Genomic DNA, 21,445 nt, shown 5'->3' with positions numbered 1-21,445 from the left:
TTTTTTTTTCTTTCTTTTTTTAAATAACTTAAAGTTCTAATCATTGCAAAAAATAGGTAAATATATTTAAATCAAGAGAGAACGGGGTGTTTATATGCAAACAATGAATCATGGAACAGTACTTCAGACACTAATGATATACTGTATGGTGACTAACACAACACAATAATTTTTAAAAAAGAGAGAGGGATTTTCAGATTTCCATTGAGTGTCTACTGTTCACATCCCTCAAACCCCTGAAGCAAAGTGTTGGCTGCAGTTCATAGGCACAGAGTTAGTGGGATGCTACTATGCTAGCTAGCTGCCCTTCTCCACTGTGTGTGAGTCTTGGCAAATTCTGGAGTAAGTGGCATAGAGGCAGCAGCTGCTTGAGAGAGCCACTAAGTAACTGAAACCTCATTTAACTGATTGGTGACCATAGGTCACATGAAACAACTGAAACTCTCATTTGGATTTATTGTTGTTATCCTTCTTAAAATATGCTCTGATAAGAAAATTAATAATTGGATCATTTTAATTGATTCTTTAAATTATTTAATTAGGTTTATTAGTTTGATAGCTTTAATTAATAATCATATTGTTTTATTTTAAGAATACATTGTTCTTTGGGGCACCTGAGTGACAAAGTCAGTTAAGTGTCCAGCTCTTGGTTTTTGCTCAAGTAATGATCCCAGGGACCTGAGATGGAGCTCCACATTGGGCTCTGTGCTCAGTGCAAGCCTGTTTGTCCCTCTCCCTCCCCATTTGCCCTCCCCCACCAAGATAAATAAATAAACCTTTAAAAAAATGCCTTAACTTGTACCCCTGGGACTAATAATACATTATATGTTAATAAAAAATTTTTTAAAAGTTTTTTTTTAATGCCTTAAAAAAAATAGAGAATACATTGTTCTTATAATAACTTCCAGCAATCGTTATGTTCTCTTGGAAAGAAAAATCATTAATAATTTTATTTTGTCTAGGTTTTGGTAAGCTTGTAGGTATGAATTGGTCTGGGCCAGGTTCTAAAATAAAAGCTTAATTTTATTAATGTAGTTAGTATGTAGAAGTGGGTGTCTATCATTTGAATATTTCTACTGTGTAACCTCTGAGTCATATCCAGCTCTTGAATATCCATAAAACAATAGGAGATAAAAATATTAAGGGCAGTTAAAATCCACATCACTTTTGTACTTTTGAAAAACAGTATTTATTGACTTTTTAAAATATAAAGGCAATCTCTGTTCATTATAGAAACTTAAATGTCACCTCAATAGGCTTGTTAATCCTCTTTTCTTACCACATGACTTCACTTGACATTTGAAATATTATAGAATTTGACCACTTCAGACCTCTTGCCTCTCCTACCTTCTCCAGCAGTGATGCTAAACCTAGAGGGTCTGACTGCTAGCTGGGAGCAAAGGGCAAAGGAAGAGCTGCCAACGGCTGAGATAATGAGTCCCAGGTGACACAGCAGGAGCACTAAATCATGAGGACTCTACATTTCCATACTCTGAAGGCTTTGTTGCTTTTATTAGTAAAATAAAGCTCTGTGTAACACTGTCAGTCCAACCGAACGTAATTGTTAAAAGCATAGGATAGAGTGTCAGGTAAATATAGATGTGGCTTCAGATGACGTGCTTATTACCACACTGCCTTACACAGAAGTGACACCTTATAACTCATCGCTCATAACGGGGGTGCTGCTGTTGCCGCCAGTGGTAATAATTCATAATAGTTTATTAAAGAATGTTCATGTTATTCTCAAGACCGAATAGCGGAAAAACAAAGTAAGTGAACTTAGACAAAGGTATGAACTCAGTATTTTCTCATAAAATTACATGTATTTCTCATAAATTTACAAGTATTTCTAAAGGATCTGTCTTTTCTCACTAAAGGGACGTCTCTCTCTTATTTTAACTCATGTCTTCTCACAGTGTCTGATGGGTAGTATGTACTCAGTAAGTGTTGTATTTTGGTATTTGGGACAAGATTAGACCCTAAGGCGTACCTTGAAAAGGTAATAAATGAGCCTGTTTGTATTGAGCCAAAAGCATGAATGTCAGATGACTGCAGAAAGTGGAACAGATAGCATCGGGTTTGGCTCTTTCATCTGGTGGCTAAGCTCAGAGCACCTGCTGTTCTTCAAAGAACAGGATTAAGAAAGCTAGCCCAGCCAAAGCTAAAACTAAAGTTAGAAAGTAATTGACAGGGGCACCTGGGTGGCTCAGTGGGTTAAGCTGCTGCCTTTGGCTCGGGTCATGATCTCAGGGTCCTGTGTTCGAGTCCCGCATCGGGCTCTCTGCTCAGGGGGGAGCCTGCTTTCCTCTCTCTCTCTCTCTGCCTGCCTTGCCTCTCTGCCTACTTGCAATCTCTCTCTGTCAAATAAATAAATAAAATCTTTAAAAAAAAAAAAAAGAAAAAGAAAGAAAGTAAGTGACATACTAAGTACTACCAAGGTAAGCTCTGCAGTCCCATATATTCTTATCTGCACTCAATTTGCTTTTCAGGATTCTTCACACTGTAGTGATGTGGACTTGCCCTCTTAAACCTTTGAGAATGTTATGATTTGGTGACATTGCCGTGGGCAGAGAGCACGGATAAGTAATTCAGTGATCTGTGCCTCGCACCCAAGTTCTAGTCTTTTTTTTTTTTAATATTTTATTTATTTATTTGAGAGAGAGACAGTGAGAGAGAGCATGAGCGACGAGAAGGTCAGAGGGAGAAGCAGACTCCCCATGGAGCTGGGAGCCCGATGCGGGACTCGATCCCGGGACTCCGGGATCATGACCTGAGCCGAAGGCAGTTGTCCAACCAACTGAGCCACCCAGGCGTCCCTCAAGTTCTAGTCTTAATCTCTGAATAACCTCTGTGTTGAGCAGTCAGCTGCAAATAACATATGAGTTGAGCTTGAGAGAAATTTTATTTGTGTAAGATTTAGTTCACCGATGGCTTTGTTTTGAGAGATAAAGCGTGCATGTGTGTGCAAGCTGGGGGGCAGAGGGAGAGAGAGAGAATCTTAAGCAGGCTCCACGGCCAATGCAGAGGCCAGCGCAAGGCGATCTCTCAACCCTGAGATCATGACCTGAACTGAAACCAGGAAATCTATCGCTTAACTGACTGAGGTACCCAGGTACCCCCTGATGGCTCTTTTCTTAAACAAATGTATTATTTCTATTCTACCAGTTATAATGCCAGAACTGACAACTGTCATTTAGAATATTTCCTGTTGATGTTTAAGTATATTCAGGCTATAATTCTATCCTGTGCCTTTAAATGCCACACTGAACAAAAATCTTCATGCAGCTTAATAACTACTGTAGACCAGCGTTCATAAATTAGTGCTTCCTGGGTACCAGGCACTGGTCTGAGCACCTTGCACACCTTATGTCACCTAAACTTGACACTGTCCTTCCTCCTACATCAAGTAGACTCTCTGAGGGGTTATGTTACTTTGCCCAGGTCAACAGTAAAAAGCGCTGGAATTAGTGTGCATACCCAGACTGTCTGGTTCCGGCACCTGCAGTCTTACCCTGCCGTCTCTGCTCCATCCAGTTTTTACTTCTCACAATTATCAACACCAATGAAATGGAACACAGGGATACCTCAGAGAATCTTGAAGCTCAGTGGGCCCAAGCTCCCGCAGTAAAGCGAGAATCATAATGAAGCAAGTTACTGAAATAAAGTGAATTCAGATGAATTTTGTGGTTTCCCAGTACATATAAAAGTTTTGTTTATATGTACATAAAAGTACATAAAAGTTATGTTTATCATACTGCGTGTTTATCATACTATCATAATCTGTTAGGGTTCAATAGCATTTTGCCTAAAAAACAGTGTCCATAACTTAATTTAAAAATACCTTATTGCTAAGAAATGCTAACCGTCATCTTAGCTTTCGGTGAGTGCTAAGGTTTTTGCTGATGAAAGTTCTTGACTTCGTGGTTTTGGCCACTGCCTGATGAGGGTGGTGGTTGCTGAAGGTTAGGGTGGCTGTGGCAGTTTCTTAAAATAAGACAACAGGGAAGTTTGCCCCATGAATCGACTCTTCTTTTCTGTTTCTCTATAGCACGCCAAGCTGTTCAGTAACATATTACCCACAGCAGACCTTCTTTCAAAATTGGAGACCGTCCTCTCAAACCATGTTGCTTTGTCAACTAAGTTTATGTAATATTCTAAATCTGTTACCATTTCAACATGCTTCACAGCATCTTCACCGGGAATAGGTTCTATTTCAAGAAACCGCCTTCTTGACTCCCCCCAAGAAGCAACTCCTCATCTATTGAAGTTTTATCATGAGATTGTAGCAATTCAGTCATATCTCAGACTTCACTCGTAATTCTAGTTCTTTCCCCATTTCTACCACATCTGCTGCAGTTACTTCCTCCCCTGAAGTCGTGAACCCCTCAAAGTCCTCCGTAAGGGTTAGAATCCTGTTTACATTATACTTTTGCCCTCTTCCCATGAAGCGCATATGTTCTTAGCGGCATCTAGAATGGTTAATCCTTTCCAGAAGGTTTTCACTCTATTTTTCCCAGATACACCAGAGGAATCACTATTTATAGCACCTTAGCCTTATAAAATACTTTTCTTAAATAATAAAACCTGGAAGTTGAAATGACTCCTGAATCCACGGGCTACAGAATGGATATTGTGTTAGCAAACACGTAACAGCATTAATCTCATTGTCCATATCCGTCAGAGCTCTTGGGTGACCAGGTGCATTGTCAATAAGCTGTCATATTTTGAAAGGAGTATTTTTTTCTGAGTACTAGCTCTCAACAGTGAGCTTAAAATAGTCAGTAAATCATGTTATAAAAAGATGAGCTGTCATCCAGGTTTTGTTCTATTTATAGAGCACAAACAGAGTAAATTTGGCATAATTCTTAAGGGCCCTAGGATTTTTTGGAATGATAAGTGAACATTGGCTTCAGCTTAAAGTCACCAGATGCATTATCCATAACAAGTCAGTCTGTCCCCTGCGGCTTTGAAGCAGGCATTGATAATCTCTGGCTATGAAAGTCCCAGGTGGCATCTTCTGCCAACGGAAAGCTGTTTTGTCTCCATGAAAATCTGTTGTTTAGTGTGGCCACCTTTATGAATTCCCTTAGCTGGGTCTTCTGGGGAACTTGCTGCAGCTTCTCCATCAGCACGTGCTGCCTCACTCTGCACTTTGTGTTCTGGAGATGGCTTCTTTCCGCAGACCTTGCGAACGAACATCTGCTAGCCGCCAGCTTTCCTTCTGCAACATCTTCACCTCTCTCAGAATGAGTCAGGGCCTTGCTCTGGATGAGGCTTTGGTTTAAGGGAATGTTGTGGCCAGTTTGATCTTCTGTCGTGACTGCTAAAACTTTCTCCACATCAGCAAGAAGTTTGTTTTGCTTTCTTACCATTTGTGTGTTCACTGGAGTAGCGCTTTTAATTTCCTTCAAGAACTTTCCTGTGCGTTTACAACTTGACTTTGGTGTAAGAGGCCTAGCTTTCAGCCTGTCAGCTTGTGACATGCCTTCCTCCCTAAACTTCATCATTTTTAGCTATTGATCTAAAGTAGGAAACATGAGACCCTTCCTTTGACTTGAACACTTAATTGGCCTCATGTCGATATTTGTCTCAGAATAAAATTGTGTCTGGACCTACGGAGAGGGAAAGAGAAGGGAGAATGGCTGGTTGATGGAGCAGTTAGAATGCACACATTTATGGATTACGGTTGCCAGCTTAAATGGGCACAGTTTGTGGCACCCCAAACAAAAGATCACTGATCACAAAGCATCATAACAAGTATAGCAATAATGAGAAAGTTTGAAATGTTGCCACTTACCACAGTGTGACACGGAGGCATGAAATGAGCAAATGCTGTTGGAAAAATGGTACTGACAGACTTGCCAATACAGGGTTGCCACAGACCTTTCAATTTGTGTTAATAAATAAATAAATAATCAGTATCTGTGAAGTACAATAAAATGGGTGTGCCGTAGTAGGAAAGATAGTATCAAGTGGTTGACAGTACTCCCCAGGACTTTTTAATACTAATGGCTGTAGCCTACAAAGAATTACCTTTTTTTTTTTTTTAAGATTTTTATTTACTTATTTGACAGAGATCACAAGTAGGCAGAGAGGCAGGCGGGGGGCGGGGGGCGGGGGTGGGTTGGAGCAGGCTCCCTGCAGAGCAGAGAGCCTGATGTGGGGCTCGATCCCAGGACTCTGGGATCATGACCTGAGCTGAAGGCAGAGGCTTTAACCCACTGAGCCACCCAGGTGCCCGCAAAGAATTACTTTTCTAACCCACATGTCATATGATTTTCAAGTTACAGCACAAAAATCATTTATGAGATTTAGGTAGAAGTAAAAATGTCCTGGAGCACCTGGGTGGTTCAGCGGGTTAAAGCCTCTGCCTTCAGCTCAGGTCATGATCCCAGGGTCCTGGGATCGAGCCCCACATCAGGCTCTCTGCTCGGTGGGGAGCCTGCTTCCCCCTCTCTCTCTGCCTGTCTCTCTGCCTACTTTTGATCTCTGTCAAATGAATAAATAAAATCTTTTAAAAAAATAAAGTGTCTTAACAGTATTTGACAGAGTAATTCTTATCTAGATCCTCTGAGAAGGACGTAGAACTGTAACTGAATCCATGGATTTTTTGAAACCAAATGTCTAGGTTTTGTCTGTGTGAGACATCCCTTTTGTACTTTGTTGCCATCATACACAAGCACTTTGCTGAAATAAATAGAGAATAAGTAGGACAAGTAACTGATAGTTACAAAACATACTTATATAGTATAAATCCACTGTGGCAATGCCTGTTCTCCCTCTGTTCTCATATCCAGAAATCAAAGACCTGGTCTGTCCAAACACAGATTTTAGGCTGATGAGAATTGGAAATGACTATGATTCTCAAACTTGGCCACATGACCACCAACTAGAAATAACGGAGAGAAATCCAGTGTGGGCTCTGGTATCTGCTCTACCCCAAAATGAGCAATCGCCTTTTATTTACCTTTCACGAATGATAGAATCGTTTACTGCTTGTTTTCACTTTAACAAAAACTTGAGCTTCACAAAGTTTAATTGTTTCTTGTTTTAAATAATTTGGCTTTTTTCGTTGACTTCCTTTTCTTAAAATATATGTACATTTGGAGCACCTGCCTGGCTCAGTTGGTTAAAGCTTCCAACTCTTGATTTTGTCTCAGGTCGTAACCTCAGGGTTGTGAGATTGAGCCCCAGATCTTGCTCTGGGCTGGCCGAGGAGCCTGCTACTCACTCTCTCTCTCTCTCTTTCTTTCTCCCTCTACCCCTACCCCACTTTCTCTCTCTCCCTCTTTAACAACAACAATGAAAAGATATGTGTATGTTCTTTTTAATCTATAAGAATAGTGTTTCTTGGTTACCCCTGTTGTATTAATCTGTAATTAGTAAACATCCAAAATGTTCTAGGTATAAATTATGCCCTTCCTCTGTGATATATACGTTTGCTTACAATTATATATTTCTAAGTTCCTTGTCTATTTCTCTCTCTTGCTTTCTGCCTAACTATAGAGTAACCAAATAAGGCAAATGGAAGAAGTAAAAATTTCAAAGAAGAGTAAAGTAGGAATTCTTCCATTTGTTGCTGAATTTGAAGAATTTGCTGGACTTGCAGAATCGATCTTTAAAAATGCTGAGCGTCGTGGAGATCTAGATAAAGCATACACTAAACTTATCAGAGGAGTATTTGTTAATGGTAAGCCTTTGTGATGTACTGAAGAATTTTTTGGTTGGTTGGTTCACTATTTATGGCCACTCAAGTTGGGAGATAGATATGTTCATTATTTCCATATTCTATAGTCTTATTTAAGTTTTTTGAAAGTAGCTATTTCTTGAATCTGAAAAAATAAGAAGCAGTACATTAAACCCATTCATATTCATCGGGAACCGCTTCTATTTTAGGGTTCATATGGGATTATCACTATGCAAAATTGGAATTCCTTTTTTAATCACAAAAAAACCAACCCTTTTAAAAAATTTTAAAATGAGATTTTACATTTGCATTTTAGCGATACTCTTTGGGAGATGATAGGCAGTGATGTCTGTGTAATATTAAACAAATCAATTTACTTCTTTAGGCCTTGGTTTTTTTTATCTGTCACATAAGGTAGATTAATGCTAAACTATGGTCTTCCTGTGGCAGATCCTACAATTAGGTTACAGAAACAGTATGATGGGCCATTTAGTTTGTAATAAATGATCTGACTGCATATATTCAGGAACTTTAAAAGCTGAAACAGTTGACAAGAAGTGGAATCATCTTTCCAATCACATACAACATTTTCAGTGGAAGCAGGCCTAGGGGAAAGATGGATAAATTATATGATTGAATGTTCATATGGTTGATCATTCATTCATTCATTTTGAGGGGTATTTCTTTTAAATTTAAAAATAGCTTTGGGGCACCTGGGTGGCTCAGTTGGTCAAGCATCCCAACTCTTGATCTCAGCTCAGCTCAGATCTTCATCTCAGGGTCATGAGTTCAAACCCCAGGTTGGGCTTCATGCTGGGTATGGAGCCTACTTTAAAAAAAAAAAAAAAAAAATTGGGGCACCTGGGTGGCTCAGTGGGTTAAGCCGCTGCCTTCGGCTCAGGTCATGATCTCAGGGTCCTTGGATCGAGTCCCGCATCGGGCTCTCTGCTCGGCAGGGAGCCTGCTTCCTCCTCTCTCTCTCTGCCTGCCTCTCTGCCTACTTGTAATCTTTCTCTGTCAAATAAATAAATAAAGTCTTTAAAAAAAATTAAATTCAAAGTAGCTTTGCTTTGTCTGACTGTAAAGTAATATATGCTCATTGTACACCCCCCAAAATGAAAAAAAAAGATTTAAAAAATCAAGAAAAAAATGAAAATAATTTGTAATTTCATCAGGCAGAGAACATTTAATTTTTATTCTTCTAAGCTTTTTAATATTTCTCCTTCCTATTTTTGTGCCTACTGTATATATGTGTATGTGTATTCTTGAATATAAAAGTTTTTATCATACCTTACACTCTGTTTTGGAACCTGCTACTCTGTTATTCTAATACCACTCCTTGTCAGTTTTTATTATGACTGTAATCATTTTTAATGAATGTGTAATATTGTATCATTATTTATCATTATCAAATCTTGTATTATTATCATTATTTATCAAATATTATATCATTATTTATCAAATCTTCATTAATAGGCATTTAGTTTGTTTCCAATTTTTTGCATATATTTTTGTATTCTTGCCCAATAATTTCCTTGGGGTAAATTACTGGAAATGGAATTACCAGGTCAAAAGGTTTGCGTATATCTCAAGGCCTTTGCCAGATTGTCTCACAGAAAGATGAGTTTAATGTTCCAGGAGTTTAATGTTCTCATTAATGCTGAATATTAGTAAGTATTTTCAGTCTTTTTATTCTTTGTCAACTTAATAGAGTAAAATTGATTTTGTTCATAGTATCTTTTCTTTTGTCATGCAAGAGCTTTGGAAATTTCCTCTCAGATTTATCCATCTCTCCTTTTATGATTTCTTAGTTTTGGATTATCTATAAAAAGATCATGCAATCACAAAATTATTTTTTTGTAAGATTTTATTTATTTGGCACAGAGAGAGCACAGGCAGGGGGAGTTGGAGGCAGAGGGAGAAGCAGTGTTCCTGCTGACAGGGAGCCCAATGCGGGGCTCCATCCCAGGACTCTAGGATCATGACCTGAGCTGAAGGCAAACACTTAAGTAACTGAGCCACTCAGGAGCCCCAACATTATTTTTTTAATTAGATTTATTTTCCTTAGTACTTTTGATTATATTTGTTTATTTGCTTTTTACATTTTTAAGTACTGGAGCAATTTAGAATTTGTTTGGCTGAAATGGGAAATAGGAATCCAGGTTTATTAGTGTATTTGAAAGGACCAGCTGGTTGTCCTACCACATTCTGAATAATTCATCATTTCCCCCACTGATTTGAAAAGCTACCTTTATTATATACTTCATTTCCATTTATATGTTTATAATTATTTTATTTTATTTAAAGATTTTATTTATTTATTTGGTAGATAGAGATCACAAGTAGGCAGAGAGGCAGGCAGAGAGAGAGGGGGACGCAGGCTCCCTGCTGAGCAGCACAGAACCCGTTGCAGGGCTCGATCCCAGGACCCCAAGACCATGACCTGAGCCGAAGGCAGAGGCTTAGCCCACTGAGCCACCCAGGCGCCCCTGTTTATAACTCTTTCAGGTTGATTTTTGTATTAGGGCTAGGTGGATATGGAGACCCTTTAGACTATCTTAAGTCCAGAAATGTGCTTACTTCTTAAACTTAAAAATGAAAAAAAAGTCATGTAAGTATTTTATAGCTAAATATGGTAATCCTCATGTCAGGATGTTATTATATTTTTTCTTCTTTTCTTTTAGTGGAGAAAGTAGCAAATGAAAGCCAGAAGACCCCCAGAGATGTAGTTATGATGGAAAATTTTCACCATATTTTTGCAACACTTTCTCGTTTGAAAATCTCGTGTCTAGAAGCTGAAAAAAAAGAAGCCAAACAAAAATACACAGATCACCTTCAGTCTTATGTCATTTACTCTTTAGGACAACCTCTTGAAAAACTAAATGTAAGTATATTTTCATTCAGTATTATTTTCCTGATTCTGAACCTCTGTACATATGTTTACATACGAAAAACACAAGACATTCATCCTAAATTTGCTCATGCATTGATGGGAAGGATAAGGAAGGAGGGACCCAGTTATCAAAGGTTCCAGTGTACTAAGATACTGCTAGATGATCTATGTTATTTCTTTTACTTGTTGTAAACAGTGACGTGGGGTAAGGTGGTATCAACCCATTTTACAAATGAAGAAACTGAAAGTAAATACACTTGCTTGAAGTTACAACAGCTGGCAAGTAGCAAAGCTGGGGAATGAACCCCAGGTCAGGCTTTTCCATTATTCCAGACTCTCCTATTTCATACCTCACAAATGGGTCGTTAACCTTAGTTCAGATGAAGGTTTCAAAAACTTTATCAAGATGAAAGGAAAAACCGGGACGCCTGGGTGGCTCAGTTGGTTGGACGACTGCCTTCGGCTCAGGTCAGGATCCCGGAGTCCTGGGATCGAGTCCCGCATCGGGCTCCCAGCTCCATGGGGAGTCTGCTTCTCCCTCTGACCTTCTCCTCGCTCATGTTCTCTCTCACTGTCTCTCTCTCAAATAAATAAATAAAATCTTTAAAAATAATAAAAAATAAAAAATTAAAAAAAAAAAAGATGAAAGGAAAAACTGAAAATTTTTTCTTCTTTGCTTCTTTCTTTCCCTTCCTTTCCTGAACTGAGTTATTCCCCAGAACATAGTTGACTCAAATTAAGAAAGGATGGTTTGGGGGCACCTGGGTAGCTCAGTTCGCTGAGCCTCTGACTTGGTTTTGGCTCAGGTCACGATCTCAGGAGTTGTGAGGTCAAGCACCACATCGGACTCCACACTCACTGGGAGTCTGCTTGACGGTTCTCTCCCTCTGCCCCTCCCTCTAGGGTTAAAGGTCTGTCTCAGACCTAAATCCTGTGTGAGACTTAACTGCAACATCAGAGACATTCCCTGTGAAATCAAATTTAAAGCAGAAACATTGCTAGATCCTTTAATATTTAACATTGCTGTGGTGAGCTCTAGCCAATGCAATAAGACCTAAAACATAAATAAAATATATTGAAAGAGAGTTAACAGGGCACCTGGTGGCTCATCTGATTCTTGATTTCAATTCAGGTCATGATCTCAGGGTCATGAGCTCAAATGCTTGCATCGGGTTCTGTACTGAGAGTAAGAACCTACTTAAGATTCTCTCTCCCTCTCCCTCTGCCCCACCCAACCCTGCCCACATGCACACACATTCTCTCTCTTTAAAGAAAAAGAGAGTCAAGATTATAATTACAGGTATATATGTTGAAATTACTGAACTATAATAAATAACAGGATTCAAAATAAAAATATAAAAAACAACTTATTTCCTGTATGTCATAATAACCAATTAAAAGTTTATATAGAAACAAAAATCTAAAAGCACCAGGAATAGACTTGTCAAAACAATTATTAGCAAAAACGTAATAATAATAATTTAATGAAGAATAAGCAAAGAGTAATTGCCAAGAAAATTTTAGAGAAAAGTAATGAGAAGGGGGTTTGCCTTTTCAGTATTAAGAGTATATTGTATAGTGATCAAATACAGACTTGCCAATCAATAAAATTGCATTAAAATTTTTTTTAAAAATAAAATAAAAAACAAATATATTTCAGAGACAACTTGAGATGAATATTTGTAACAATCCAGTAGTCAGTAATATAAACTATAATATACCTTTTTTAAATCAGTAAGACAAACACTAAAATCCCAACATATAAATGGGCAAGGGTTCTGAATATACTAGGAAACATATGAAATCAAGTTAACTTCATTTATAGCCAAAGAATTGTGAAATAAAGAAACAAGTCTTTTTTACTCATCAAAATGCAATGATTTCTTTAAATTGTGATAATATGGTAATAGCAGTCTCTTCTGTACTATTGACAGAAATATAAATTGTTTGAACTTGCCTGGGAAGCAATTTATGTACATTAAGAATCTTCAGAATATTTAAAATTACACTTCTCAACTGAGGAATTATAGTCATAGAAATTTGTGCCGAAAAGTAATCAGTAATGTGGGTAAATAGTTGCATATGAAAGATACTTATGACAATTGTGTTTAAAATAAATGTCTTTTAATCAGAGTAGATTCTGCCAACTTTTAAAAAAAAGTGAAAAATGTTAAATATCCAGTACTGGAGGAATGAATGTATAAGTTGTAGTTCAGTCGTTAGATGGAATATTATGTAGCCATTACAATTTATACTTCAGAAAAAATAAATATTACAAAATATTTTTAAGAATAAAAAAATAAAATTTTAAATTAAAATTAAATTTTAAAAATAAGTATTACACGGAAAATATAACATACAATATTATTATCTCACCTATGTACTCATTAGAAATCGGGGCGCCTGGCTGTCTAAGTTGGTAGAGCATAGAAGTCTTGATCTCAGGGTTATGAGTTCAAGCCCCACACTGGGTGTAGAGACTACTTAAAAAAATAGAATCAAAAATAGAATCTTGGGGCACCTGCGGGGCTAAGTGTCTGCCTCTATTTATTTTGTCAAATAAATAAATAAAATCTTTTAAATAATAAAATATTAAAATAAAAATATAGAATCTTTTAAAAAATCTTAAAAAACAAAACAAAAAGATGAGAAGGAAATCTAAAATGTTAACACTGGTTATCTCTGAGTAGTGAAATAATTGTTACTTTATCCTTCTTACTTTTATGTATTTTCTGAGTTTTATACAGTTAATAAAATAAACTGTTTTCTAAGTAGGACTTTTTAATTTAAGTGACAATAAAAGCAGTGCTTAGCCATTATTTCTTTTATTTCACATTTTTGTTTTTATTTATTTTGCCTTTTTTTTTTGGGTAGTTTCACGTTTTTATTTCAATTCCAGTTAACATACAGTATAGTATTAGTTTCAGGTATAATGATGCATTACTCACATACAACACCCAGTGTTCATCACAGCAAGTGCCTTCCCTTAATACCCATCACCCTTTATCCCCTCACCCACCTCCCATCCAGCAACCCTCAGTGTACTCTCATAGTTAAGAGTCTCTTACGGTGGGATACCTGGATGGCTCAGTGGGTTAAGCATGTGCCTTTGGGGAAAAAAAAATCTGCCTTCAGCTCAGGTCACTATCCTGGCACCCTGGGATCAAGCCGTACATTGAGTTCCCTGCTTGGCAGGGAGCCTGTTACTCACTGTCCCTCTGCTGCCACTGCCCCTGCTTGTGTGTACACGCTTTCTCACTCACTTGCTTGCTCGCTGTCAAATAAATAAATAAAACTGTAGGGCAAAAAAAAAGAGTCTCTTATGGTTTGCTTCTCTTTTTGCCCCCTCTGTTCATTTGGTTTTTTCTTAAATTCCACATGAGTGAAGTCATATGGTGTTTGTCTCTCCAACTTATTTCGCTTAGCCTAATACTCTCGCTTCATCCACTCTGTTGCAAATGGCAAGATTTTGGTTTTTGATGGCTGCATAATATTCCGTTGCATATGTATTCCACATCTTCTTTTTTCATTTCCTTGAAGCATTTCTTTGAAGGCGTTGAAGCTCGAGTGGCACAAGGTATAAGAGAGGAGGAAGTAAGCTATCAACTTGCATTTAACAAACAAGAACTTCGTAAAGTCATTAAAGAGTATCCTGGAAAGGAAGTGAAAAAAGGTCTAGATAACCTCTACAAGAAGGTTGATAAACATTTATGTGAAGAGGAAAACTTACTTCAGGTATGCTTCCTTCTGTTAACCATTCTAGATTGCACATCTTAAAATAGATTGCTTTTCTCTAAACAAGTCCTCTGGAAAGGCTACAGATTTTCTAATTCTAGTGCAGGAGGAAATTTCCCTGAAGTGCTATAAAGTACAGACCAGATAAGTGAGTTTTGAGGAAGAAAGGAATAATATGTGTAATGTGTTTATATAGCTAGGAGGAAGAAAGGAATAATATGTATAATATGTTTAGCTATTCCGGTTTACTTTATATTTCTACTTTATAGTTTTGAGGCATGAGTTGTTTTTCTTTTGTTTGGGGTTGGGGCAGGGGTTTTTTTAGGCTTTCTGTTTGTTTTTTGAGATTTGAGGGGAATAACTAAATGGAGTAGAGTATATAGTACTGTGGAGTGATTCTGAGCATGGGAGCCAGAGTTAGAAACAGGTTCATAATGTGGCTCCAGATTATGCTGCATGACTTTGGGCAAGTCCCTTAACATCTCTGAGCCACAATTTTCTTATTTGAAAAGTAGAAATAATACCTCTCTCATATAGTGGACACTACTACTATTGCCATTTATAAATGAGAAAATCAAAGCTTAGAAAGGTGAAGTAACATAACCCCACAGCTGATGGGTGGTAGAGGCAAATTTAAACCCCAGATGGGGCCATTTTTCTCTATAAACCACACTGGAAGGCCCAGAGATAAGTGAGAATAATTCTGACTTCAATATCATCAAAGCCTTTTTTGGGGCTGTTGCATTTCTCTTGGCCTCTGAAAGTCAGATAGATGCGGATAAAGTGAGAGGAGTGGCAGGTAGAAGAAATACCATGAGCTAAAAGATGTAAAGCAAAAAGTGTAATACTGTTCGGTAAGTAGACTTAAGGTGACAGGATGCAGGATTTATGAGATGAAGGGTTTACAAGGAAAATTCCTGGAAAAACATATTCCCTCATCTGCTGGATACTAATGATGGTCATAGCACCCACCCTCACCAGATAGACATGAGACTTAAATAGGATAATACATATATAAAGCACTTTGTACTGTGCTGATACAGAATAAGCCTTGATAAATGTCACCTGTTTGTATTAGCTAATATGTCAATGTATATATCAGGTTCTGCCTTGATAGTTATCTACAAAGTAGTTTCCACCACTAAATCATATGTATAATCTGTCTATCTCAATTTTGGTATCCTTCATGGCATCAAGCAATGTTTTATATCATCCATTTTAGATAAATGTTTAAACCTCCATCTGGAATGAAATGTATGCGTTAACTGTTGCATTTCACTTAATTACTAGTCTTAGTCCGCGAATAATTGTGCATATACACATCTCTATTGGATATTGTAGTAGATATAATAATAGCTAAAACGTCATGAGTGCTTACCATGTCAAACACTGGTAAGCACCTTACATACTTGCACTCATTTAGTCCTCACAAGAAACTTATGAGAAAGGTATTATTGTTACTACCCTGGTTTACAGATGAGGAACTTGAGGCCCAGAGCAGTAATGTAACATACTCCAGATCACATGCCTTGTAAGTCGAAGGAACAAAGATGCATGTCCTTAACCATTACCCTCTGCTAAAATCTTAGAATATATCTTGATATTATTTCTACATACTTGATTATATATTTCCATTCATAATTTAATGACTTTTATTTTCATTTTTATAATAGGTGGTGTGGCACTCTATGCAAGATGAATTTATACGCCAATACAAGCACTTTGAAGGTTTGATAGCTCGCTGTTATCCTGGATCTGGTGTTACAATGGAATTCACTATTCAGGATATTTTAGATTACTGTTCCAGCATTGCACAGTCCCACTAAAAAAAAAGAGATAAATGAAAGGAGTGTCTACTATTTTGTGTGTGTGTATATATACATATGTATATGTGTGTGTACATACCTACACATGTATATGTGTGTATATATACATACACACACACACACACACACACACACACACACACACACAAAAGCAATGATTTAGGTGCTAGGGAGCCCCATTGCTTTAAGTCAACAGATTTGAGTAGGAGGAATGCTTATATACAGCTTTCCTTATCTGTGTAACTAATAACACGAGAGCTACCTGCTGCAGTGTCACTTGGCCCTATGTAATAACAGAGACATGTGAAAGGATGAACACCAAATTAAGTGGCCCAGAAAGTGACAAAACCATACTTTTGACAAGTTTATTTAATCCATTGGAGAAAAGGTACAACTCCAATAAATGTATCATTTAATTTTTAAAACCTTCTGAAAGAAGAAAAAGATAAATGAAAAAAATCACTCTGAGTATACCAGACATTATTCAAAATTATCAAGTAACTATTTTGAGAACCCAGACTTGGAACTTTATGTATTACTAAATGTCAGATAAATGGGTAATACCATACTACAAATATTCAAGAGCAAAAGTACCAATTTATGTAGCAGTTTTATCTGCCCAATAAGTTGTGTACTAACTTAAAACATTTCTCTCATCATAAAATGCCTTTATCATTTTTCTATGACTGAGCAGAAAGTCTCCTTTTATTGTCTAGTTTCTTGTATTTGACAGTGGTTATCCTGTGTATAAGGCATTAGGAGTTCTTCAGTTTTCACTAATTCACTATTGCCTACAAATCATGTAACTACTAAAATATTGTACAGAATTTTTTTCCCTTCTAACTAATGTGTATATGGATAAGGAATCTTGTGATGATCAGTTATAAATTTAGATTTTGAGAATTATGTGACTCGTGTGGCAATGAATCTGAAATAAAGAAATTTTCAAAAAAAAATCTTTCAGAAAAGTTAAGATTTTCTTAGGTCTGTTATATGCTATTTTTATAAAACCAAATTCTTACAAAATCAATATACAAAAATTAATTACATGTTCATTTACCACAAAACACTTAAAAGTATAATAAGAAAAAAAGAGCCATATATAACAGCATCAAAAATATTTAGTATTTAGGACTAAATCTAACAAAACATTATACTGTATATTGAATTATGCCTTCTCAAAGTTCATTTGTTGAACCCCTAACCACCAAACCCCCCCAACAGCGTGACTGTATTAGAGATAAGACCTTTAAGGGGGTGATTAAGGTTAAATGAGGCCATAAGGATAGAGCCGTGATCCAGCAGAACTAGTACCCATATAAGAAGACACTGGAGCTCTTTGTTTGCCATGTGAGGACACAGCAAAAAGGCCACCATTTCCAGGCCAGAAGGAGTTCTAGAATCCAAACATGTTGGCACCCTGATCTTGGACTTAGAGTCTCCAAAACAGGAAATAACATTTCTGTTAGCCCACTTAATCTATGGCATTTTATTATGGAAGCCTGAGCTAATAATGCAAGATGTAAAAGACCTTTATGAAGGAAATTATAAAAACTATTGAAAGATATTAAAGAAGGCCTAAGTAAGTGGAGAATTATATCATGCATCCAGATAAGAACACATAACAGAGTAGAAATATCAGTTATTCTCAAATGTAAAGATTTGGTACAGATTTCCAATTTACAGTCCTGTGCGAAAGAGACTTGGAAGTCACCTCTCCATTCTAATAAGTGAAAAGCTGAACAAACTGAAAAATCAACTCTTCTCAGATCTGTAAGAGAAGTCGAGTCACAGGGCAAACCACTGCCACAATTAGAGATCCAGCAGGAGAAGACAGAATCCCATCTTACCGGACCAGAAACCCATAAGCTGAAACATTCACAGGAACCAATGTCCAGGTAGGGAAAACTGAACTTTAATTAACAAATTCCTTGAGGCTGAGTGTGAGTTAAGTCTGAGAAATAACTCCCGATCATTGGGAGTCCCTCAAATATTTGTGAGTTTTACCTCCTGTAGTTCTACCAGTGAATGTCAGAGAAAAATCCTCTTGTGCTTCTGGCAGAAGGACAAAGAAAGGATCCATTTTGAAATATGGCAGAGTATTCTGCCCCTGACAAATTGTGTGCTCAGGAGAAACTATTTAACCAGAGCTCAAATGACCTGGGAGAAAGGAAGTCCCCAGCTCCAGCTGGCTCTAGCCTTACACATGGAGGAAGAGAAATACCCAACATCAGTCCATTCTATGTCATCTTTTCCCACATAAAGGGGGAAGGACTGAAAAGCACAGGTAAATTTGTGCCTGGAGGTACAAGCTCACTAAAAGACAGACCTATTCATAGGACTATATAGTTTCTCTCCTCCTCCACCCCACCTTCACATTACTAATGGCCTATATATAGCCGTTCCTTTTACCTAGCTATCTGGCTATCAAGGAAAAAGTTACAAGACAAAGGCAAAAAAAAACAAAAAACAAAAAAAACACAACAACCAATTTAAAGAGACAAGCATCAGAACAAGACTCAGATAGGACAGGGTTTTTGGAATTATCAGCAACAGTTGAAAAGAATTAGTATGGTAACTGTTCTAATAGATAAAGTAGAGCGCATGCAAGAACAGATGGGCAATGTAAGCAGGAACAAATTCCTTAAGGAAAACCCAAGGACATCACAGTGATCAAAGCACTGGAACAGAAATTAAGAATGCCCTTGATGAGCTTATTAGTAGATCGAACACTGTGGAGGAAGGAATCTCTGAGTGTGAGGGTATCTCAAAAGAAACCTCCAAAACCAGAAAGCAAAAAGAACAAAGACTAGAAGGAAAAAAAAAAAACAACAATAAGGACAGGGACAACTACAAAAAGTATAGTATGTATGTAATGGGAATACCAAAAGGAGAAGAGAAATGAACATTTGAAAAAAATAATGCTTGAGAAATTCCCTGAGTTTGTGTCTAACACCGAACCACAAATCCAGGAAGCTGTTCCAAAAAAACAAGCAGAATGAATGCCCCAAAAACTATGCCTACACATATAATTTTCAAGCCTCAGACAATGAAAGATTAAAAAAAAAAAACAAAAACCTGAAAGAAGCCAGAGTGAAAAAAAGACTTCACTTCTAGAGGAACACGGATGAGAATTACATTCAACTTCTCAGAAACCAGGCAAGCAAGAAGAGAGTGGAGTGAAATATTTAAAGTACTGAGAGAAAAAAACCCACCCACCTAGAATTCTATACCCTGTGAAATTATCCTTCAAAAGTGAAGGAGAGATGGTCTCTCAGATGAGCAAAAACAGGGAATTTGTTGCCAGTAAACTTGCCTTAAAACAAATGTTAAAAGAATTTCTTGGGGTTCCTGGCTGGCTCAGTCCAGCTCTTGATTTCAACTCAAGTCATGATCTCAGGGTCGTGAGATTGAGCCCCACATTGGCCTCTGCACTCAGTGGGCAGTCTGCTTGAGATTCTCTCCCTCTGCCTCTTCCTCAACTCATGTGCTCACTCTCTCTCAAATAAGTAAATCTTTTTTAAAAATTTGAAAAGAGAAAAAAATAAAATGAGATGAAACCAGAAAGGGAGACAAACCATAAGAGACTCTTAATCATAGGAAACAAACAGGGTTGCTGGGTGGGAAGGAGTGGGGGGATGGGGTCACTGGGTGATGGACATTAAGGAGCATACATGATGTAATGAGCACTGGGTATTAATAAGACTGATGAATCACTGACCTCTATCTCTGAAAGCAATAATACATTATATGTTAATTAATTGAATTTAAGTAAAAAAAAATGGAAAAAAATTTTTAGAAGGAAAATGGTAATGAAAATGAGTGAATTTTAGCTACACACAACAGTGTAGATAAGTACCAGGAAAATAATGGCAGATGAAAAAAAGTCACAGAAGAAGCATACGATATGATTCTATTAGTATAAAATTCAAAACCTTCAGAATTAAACACTATGCTGTTTAGAGTCACAAATACGGTAAAACTGAAGAAAAGCAAGGGAATGATGTCAATTTTGGAGAGGTGATTAAGGGATAGGAAGGGAAGTGTTGGTATCTGACAGGTACACGTGGGTTTTTTTGTTTTAAGATTTTTATTTATTTGAGAGGGAGAAAGCTCGAGCAGGGAGAGCAGCAGGGCAGAAGGAGAAGCAGGCTGAGGAGGGAGCCCAGTGTGGAGCTCAGTCCCAGAACCAGGGGATCATGACCTGAGTTAAAGGCAGACGCTTAACCAACTGAGCCACCCAGGTGCTCTCAGGTACACATAGGATTTTAAAGGCATATTATAATATTCTTAAACTAGGCAGCAGGCACATGGATCTTCTTGTATCATGATTATTTATCCCTTACATATACCTTATAAATCATATTTTCTATCAGTTCAACATTTAATTTAAAAACTTTAAATCAGATTTGTCTGTGTGCATCTTTATTGATATACAATAAAACCTGAACATTTATAGGTAACAGTCTGGGGCCAAGAGAAATCCAGTGACTTGATCGAGATCCAAGCCAAGTATTAACAGAGCTGATAATTCCACATGACGCTGAACTCCCTCTCCAAGTGCTGGCCTTACTTTTTTTCTAGGATAACAGGAATGATACAGATATAAATACACATTTCATCAAAAGACCAGACATTAATGTATCCACTAGCAGGCAAAAGCAATGGATGACTCCCACCAGCCACAGTTTTCTGAACCCTAAAGATCTATACTACCATTTACTAGAAGGGAACACTGAACTTCTAAACAAAATGCTGAAAATGATCATTTAAAGAATAACATAGGGTAAAAAGTACTGAGAAAGTAAAAATAGCTACACTGGGTTGAATATGTGTTAGACTGGTGTCAGAGAGGTAAGATTATGAATCCTCATAGTTCATCTGCTTTGGGATCCTCTGCATCTGTGTTTTTCAAACTTCAATGTACATATGAAACAAATGGGGATCTTGCCGAAATGCAGATTCTGATTCAACAGGATTTGTACAGTCAAAGAGTCTGCATTTCGTTTTTTTTCTTCAAATTTTTATTTAAATTCTAATTCGTTAACATAAAGTGTAATCCTGGCTTCAGGAGTAGAACTGAGTAATTCATCGCTTATATCTCATCATAACAAGCTTCTGCATCTCCGACAAGATCCTAAGTAACATCAGTGCTGAGGCTCTAAAGGCCACAGTTTGAACTACTAAGCTTTACTGTGTAGAGTTATACCATGAACAGATCAGGATTACTCCTGCTTTTCTTCCTGGGGAAACAGCTGACCATGAATGCTATGGTTTTAAGAGTTCTCAGTTTGCTAAATGTAG

The 21,445-nt window shown here is 37.3% G+C and overlaps 1 protein-coding gene across 4 annotated transcripts in view; it reads left to right on the top strand.

The window, feature by feature from the left end:
- EXOC1 (exocyst complex component 1) overlaps nt 1-16,212 on the top strand; it is a 61,619-nt gene extending 45,407 nt beyond the window's left edge. For all 4 annotated transcript variants that reach the window (XM_044226211.1, XM_044226209.1, XM_044226210.1 and 1 more), the window contains 4 exons: nt 7,507-7,690; nt 10,372-10,571; nt 14,121-14,315; nt 15,989-16,212. In XM_044226211.1, coding sequence (XP_044082146.1) covers nt 7,507-7,690; nt 10,372-10,571; nt 14,121-14,315; nt 15,989-16,141 — 732 coding nt within the window. In that variant the 3' untranslated portion in view covers nt 16,142-16,212. The remainder of the gene's footprint in view (nt 1-7,506; nt 7,691-10,371; nt 10,572-14,120; nt 14,316-15,988) is intronic.
- The last annotated feature ends 5,233 nt before the right edge of the window (nt 16,213-21,445 follow it).

Source organism: Neovison vison, chromosome 11 (assembly GCF_020171115.1).
Source record: "Neovison vison isolate M4711 chromosome 11, ASM_NN_V1, whole genome shotgun sequence".
NCBI lineage: Eukaryota > Metazoa > Chordata > Mammalia > Carnivora > Mustelidae > Neogale > Neogale vison.
The sequence above is the reverse complement of the archived record's forward strand: the minus strand, read 5'-3'. Positions and strand labels throughout refer to the sequence as shown.